Genomic DNA, 7,012 nt, shown 5'->3' with positions numbered 1-7,012 from the left:
TGATTTGTCTTGTAATATAGAATCTTTCGATCTGTAATTGTTTTATTAAAAATGCAACCAACTGATTCAAATGTGGACAAATAAGGATGAAATCGTGTTGGCCAAATTATGGATCGACCTATTAGAGGATGTGATGACTAATAATTCATAAAAATCTCAAATTTTTTTGAGACGAGTGACAAATCAATTTCATCTGGAAAATGGGTCATTGCTAGTACCATATAAAAGAACAAGTTAAAACATATTATGTTGTACAATAACCTAAAAAAGCAATGCAAAAGCAGTCAAAGCAACAAAAACATTTTTGCGGCAACTCTAGTAATACATCAGATGAAAAAAGGGAAGACGTTTAAATATTGACTTTCGGAAGCTTATAATAATTGGCCCCAAAATGGATTGAAGTGCATGCCATGAAGGATGAAACCGGTGGCTAAAAAGAAAAAAAAAATATATTCGATTAAAATTACACAACTTCGTCGGATGTTCCTGTTGGCGTTTGAATTTTGACGTGCATGGAGTTTAAAAAAGAAAAAAAAATGGCTAAACAGAAAAAATAACACATAAGGAGATGACGACTCATATATATGAAATTATTGATACAAAACATCAACCTTCTTTCAGCGAAGAACGTGATATGACTTTAAAGGTCAATATATAATTTAGTTTGAATTAATGAAAAAGTGTAAGTCCCAAAAAAGATTGTTAACTTTAAATTTATTTATCTTTCTTGTATATTTTTTAGAAAACAAGAAAAAACAGGTAGATAGAAGGTGACTATTTCTAGATGATAAAGTGAAAATAACATGATCCTAAGTTGGTAGATTAAAAATATGGAAAATGTGGTGAGTTAGCACTTTATTCAATACACGATATCGTACATGAGACCTACATACTGTCATGTGTAGCGACCAAACTATAAATGAAAACCGTGTGGAAGTAAATTTATGAATGGCATTTACGAAAATTTAAGCAACTTGAAGGGCAAAGTTAAACTAATTAGACTATATATACACACAATGCCACCCTCCTCCTTCCACCACCACAAACATGTCTGTAGTCACCGACGAAATAAGAGCCACCGCTACCGAGCTCTACCATGGCGACAAAGTCTGCCAAGATAAAACAAAGCTTCTACTAACCGAAGTCGGACTACCCAACGGCCTTCTTCCATTGGAAGACATTGAAGAATGTGGGTACGTTAAAGACACAGGCTTCGTATGGCTGAAACAGAAAAAGAAAAAAGAGCACAAATTCGAAAAAGTCAACCGGCTGGCGAGCTACGCCAATGAGGTCACGGCGTTCGTCGAGAAATCAAAGATCAAGAAGCTCACCGGAGTGAAGACTAAAGAGTTGATGATGTGGGTTAATCTGAGTGAGATCTATGTTGATGATCCACCCACCGGAAAAATCACGTTCAAAGCTCCGTCAGGTTTGTACAGGACTTTTCCGGTGTCGGCATTTCAAATCGAGGAGGACCAGAAACTTGAAGTGAAGGAGGTGTAGTGGGGCTGATGAGTCAATGTCTCATTTTTACCTTCATCTTTGATTGATATAGCGTGATCTACTCATCTACTCATCTTTATGTCGATGTTATCTTAACGTTTACTTAATATTTGGGGCATTTGTTATCGAATTTTCAAGGAATAAAAATAATCGTTTTCAACGATATTAAAAATATTAGGGTAAAGCTTCAGAAACGGTGACAACGATATTAAGAATATTAGGGCAAAACTTGAAGCTTATGGACAAAAAATTGCCATATGGCTTAGGATCACATATATTGATCATTTTACTCATAAATAACATGTTTCGTTTTAACCAGGATTTGAAATCTCTTGATTATTGACCGAATTAAGAAAACTATTTTTAAACTAAACAATTTGGTATCTTAGGGTTAACTACTTAACTACATACAATAACGTCATAGCTTAGGTATAATTTAGTCTGGGTTAATATTGTCAACTAATAATAATCTATGTTATTTATTTTTTAATTATGGTCAATGTATCATTGGAATTATTTTTTTGTTCTCATTTGTCATTACACCATTTGGGACAAAATTTAGTGGGTGCTCCTATTCCCACAAATAAATTCGTGTTAATGATTACAATCAATCCCATCCATTTGTTATTTTGGCGATTTCAAATTGTTTTCATATTTTTTATATTACCTCCTTTAACTTAGATGCATGTTACAAAATAAATTCTTATATATTTTATTCACTTAAATTTCAATAACTTATATATATATATATATATATATATATATATATATATATATATATATATATATATATATATATATATATATATATATATATATATATATATATATATATATATATATAGTTAGGTTCATGTGAGACGGTCTAATTTTGTGAGACCGTGAGATGCATTTTTTTTTTTTTTTTTTTTTTAAATTTTTTTAAAATTTTTTTAGTTAATTCAAGTTCCGAAAATAATATTTAAAAAAAGAATTTTTTGATTTTTTAATTTATTTTGCATTTTAAAATTATATTTAGAATATGTACAGTATAATATTCTATTTAGAATATTTTACGTATTTTTCAAAAAAAAAAATAGAACTTTTTTATTTTTATTTTTTTTAGTTAATTCAAGTTCTGAAAATAATATGTAAAAAAAGAATTTTTAGATTTTTTCATTTATTTTGCATTTTAAAATTATTTTTTAGAATATGTCAGTGTAATATTCTATTTAGAATATTTCACGTATTTTTCAAAAAAAAAAAAAAAAAAAAAAGGGATTTTTTTTATTATTTTTTATTTTTTTATTTATTTTTTTTAGATAATTCAAGTTCCGAAAATAATATTTAAAAAAGAATTTTTGGATTTTTCCATTTATTTTGCATTTTAAAATTATTTTTAGATTTGGTTTCGCGGTCTCACAAAATTAGAATGATCTCAAATGAACCTGAACCTATATATATATATATATATATATATATATATATATATATATATATATATATATATATATATATATATATATATATATATATATATATATATATATATATAGGGGTAGGTTATGACGTTTCTTTTGATTTTGGAGTTTTGGTCAATATAAGTAATAGAGACCATGGAGGGGTAAAATGGTCTTTTACCCACTTCCCGATTAGAGTGGGAAAGAGTGATCGACGGTTTAATTAGAGTTGAGATTTCGAGTGTTAGTTAGAGATATTTGCCCTATGTGTTAGGCGGTGGCGAGTTCGGGATTCAAGTGTGAAGATAACTGCTTTCTACTTGCCAGGTGAGTCTTCTGACTACACTTTACCTAGAGTGGTAATTAGAGTTATGTGACAGAGTATTTTATATGCTATTTATGTGATGTGATGCACTGCATTATTTCTATGTGATTTATGTTGTGTGTGTGTTCTAGAGTATACAGAGTTACGACCGATAGGTCCATAGAGTTAGGACCAAAGGGTCCACAGAGTTAGGACCAGAGGGTCTATAGAGTTATAGCCTCGAGTGGCTAATATGTGTTTTATGTGATATTTTGGGGAACTCACTAAGCTTCGTACTTACCGTGTTGTGTGTTATGTGTTTCAGGTTTTTTTCAGTATCACGGGACGACACCGGCTTGATTGTACACACCAGAGGAAGAGTTATGTTTTTGAGGATCCTGAATTATTATTTAATTGAATATAGAGTTATGTTTTGTAATTTAAACAAAACGAGATTTTTACAAAAAGTGTTTTAAGAATTAAGCGATTTTAAATCAACATTTTAGTTTTGAAAAATTATGGTGTTACAGAAACTAATTAAATTCATCATTAATATCAACAATAACATTCTTTTAAAATTCATCATTAATATCAACAATAACATTCTTTCAAAATGAATTCGCATCTAGATTTTTATGTATGAGTTCGTTTTTTTATTTCAAGATTCACTCACTTAAAATACAATAAAGTCGCATGAAATACGAAGAACGAAAGTGTATTCTACTAGAATACACTCTCATTCTTGTAGATACAAATTCATTCTGAAATAATATTATTGTTGACATTAACAAAGAGTTTAATTAATTTCCATAAAAAGGGATTATAAGTATGGATATTATTTAATATACATATAGTTTTTACTAAAATCTTATTGGTGCATTCTAGAGAAACATTTGAACCTCTCCCCCCCCCCCCTCTCTCTCTCTCTCACTCTATATATATATATATATATATATATATATATATATATATATATATATATATATATATATATATATATATATATATATATATATATATATATATATATATATATATCGAGACCAAATGAGAACAATTTTTATTTTGAGAACAAATAAGAACAATTCTCAACCACTTATTTTAAAAACTTTGAATTTTTTTTATTAATTAGATAAATAAAAAAGCTCCAATGCCATCTACTCCATTCCATCCCCTTAACGTCAAAATTAGATGTCCATTTCTCATTTCACAATGAATGTTGGACAACTAGTAACCACCAGACCACTAAAGTCACCGAAACGGTGTCGAAATCAACATTGTTGCCTCTCCACTTTCCCTAAATTTGGTTGTTCACTTTATGTATTCTTATTTTCATATATGTTTTTCTATATTCATTTATGATTAATAATATTTCTTTTATAACTGTTTAACATATTATCAGAAGTAACAACAAACAATTAAAGATTTTTTTTTATGTTTGTCGGTGTATACTCATCATGTGCAGCTGTATTTCTATAAAATATGCATTTTTTTTCAAAACTTGTTAGACACAAAAATATTTTTGGAATATTGAAAAAAAATATATGCACACAAAATGTTGAAATAAAAACACAATTAACGAACTTTACATACAATCTATTTTAATTTGTTAAGTTGCTTAGTTATAACTTTTTTTTTTCAATAATAATGTTATCTATTTGTTGAAAGATACAATATATATTAATTACTAAAAGTTATAAGTTAAATTAAATTAAAATGTTCAAATAAAAAAAAATTTAAAAAACCAAAATAAATATATATAACGTACATTTAAAAGGGTATAAATACAAATGTGCTAGGTTGGAATAAAACGTTTACTCCACATTCATTTAATAATAAAAACAGTAAAAATTAAAAGAAAAAAAAAAGTAATTGTTATAAGATAAATAATAAAATACATCACTTCATTCGTGTAAATGGAAATTTGTTCGTGTGCTTAGAATAACCCAATTTAGTTGGGTAAATTTGATATTAAATTTAGAGCAAATTACACGAATGGTCCCTATGGTTTAGGTAATTTGTATGTTTGATCCCTAACTAATTTTTTTAACTCGGAAGGTCCCTATAGTTTGTTTTTGTTACACGTTTGGTCCCTGTCTTACCTAAAAAGATTATTTTGCCATTGATTTTTTAATTTATTTAAATAAACACACCCCGAACTCTATTCCCCTCACCTTACCTTACCTATCTTACCATTTTTTCCTATATAAATAATAGTCTTTTTTTGGTAAGATAGGGATCAAATGCGTAACAAAAACAAATAGTAGGGACCAAATGCGTAACAAAAACAAAAATTAAGGACTTTTCGAGTTAAAAAATTAGTTAGGGACCAAACGCGTAAATTACCCCAAACATAGGGATCATTCATGTAATTTACTCTTAAATTTATTTCACCGAGGCAATCAATATGACATTTTTGTTAATTCAGATTGATATGGCGTCACATTGCTTCGATTATGAAATCCAATATGATTGAATTATCCGATTGAAATACAGACCAATGATAAATTGAGAACATAGAATAAATTCAAGTAAATTTGATTTCACAGTAGTTACTATTGCCATGTCTTAACACTTGTCAATATAAATTTGATCAAAAAATGGAGGAGAAAACAAGAGTATATTATTATCTTCTACATAAACAAAAAATTTATGCATTTTATAATAAACTAATTTGAACAATTTCGATTGAAAATTTTGTCAAATGTTATTGTTTAATGTTTTAATATAGGTTTGCAAAAAATGGACAACTTTATTATAAATATGAAGTTCAAGGATCCGATTAGAAGCAATAGATAATAACGTTATTTGTTATAATTTTCATTTTTACAAAATGAACTTTAGTTGGTTTGAATAAGAAAAATCATAAAATTATGGATAATTTAAACAAAAAGTACAAATAACAAAATGATTTTGACATATTTGGTTACGTTAAGATCACTTGAAAAGACTTATTCTTATAAAATATGTTGTTATTGCGATATACTAATGCAAGTACATTCTCATATGATATTATACAAAATCTCTATGATTTGAAAAATAGATCATGGACACTATAAAAAAGGCTATATAATTATCCTTATTTTTTTTAACCGGCAAACAATAATATTATATTTAAAAATGAAAATTCACTCCTAGCAAGTTACTAGGAGTGGAAAATACATAACGGTAACCAAAACAATTACAAAAAAGAACCATTACAGCAAATTGAAGGGAAGGACGTTCTATTCCGTCCAATTTAAACCACTATTAACGCCTCTGTACTCAACCAAAGCAAAGTCATTGATTTGATTATATCCGCCACTTTTGAAGCACACACCAATTGGTTATTGAACAGTCTTTCATTTCTCGCTTTCCAGATACCTCATAATGTTCCTTAGCAGATTGCTACCAACCTTCTCTTTTTCTTTGGAAAGTTTCCCCAATTGGATGCATAATCTAGAACCTCGTTCACCATGTGGAATTTAACCATTTGTAATGTTGCACCATTTGAGCATCCATTTCATGATAGTTTTTGCAAAAGAACACCGGATCAATGCATTATCTGAGGTTTCCTTTCCCAGGTTGCATTAGCAAGTAGTGGATGGTAAGATTATCCCCGGACTCAGAGTGCCACCACAGATGGGATGCGACCTATTTTTGCCCTCCAAATGAAACACTTGACCTTTAGTGGAATTTATTTAATCCATTTAATCTTGCCAATATCCATAGGATTGGTGTTTTCCAAGACTTGACGGAAGGCACTTATGCAGTAGTTTCCATCCCT

At 28.6% G+C, this 7,012-nt stretch overlaps 1 protein-coding gene across 1 annotated transcript; it reads left to right on the top strand.

The window, feature by feature from the left end:
- The first annotated feature begins 1,047 nt into the window (after window positions 1–1,047).
- On the top strand, window positions 1,048–1,503 carry LOC145045363 (uncharacterized). The gene has a single exon (XM_078993702.1). The coding sequence runs from the start codon at window positions 1,048–1,050 to the stop codon at window positions 1,501–1,503; it is 456 nt and encodes a 151-aa protein (XP_078849828.1).
- Window positions 1,504–7,012: the final 5,509 nt, after the last annotated feature.

This window comes from Lactuca saligna, chromosome 5, assembly GCF_052625555.1.
Source record: "Lactuca saligna cultivar CGN05327 chromosome 5, ASM5262555v1, whole genome shotgun sequence".
Taxonomy (NCBI): Eukaryota; Viridiplantae; Streptophyta; class Magnoliopsida; order Asterales; family Asteraceae; genus Lactuca; species Lactuca saligna.
Note: the sequence above shows the minus strand (reverse complement) of the source record. Positions and strands in the feature narration are given on the sequence as shown.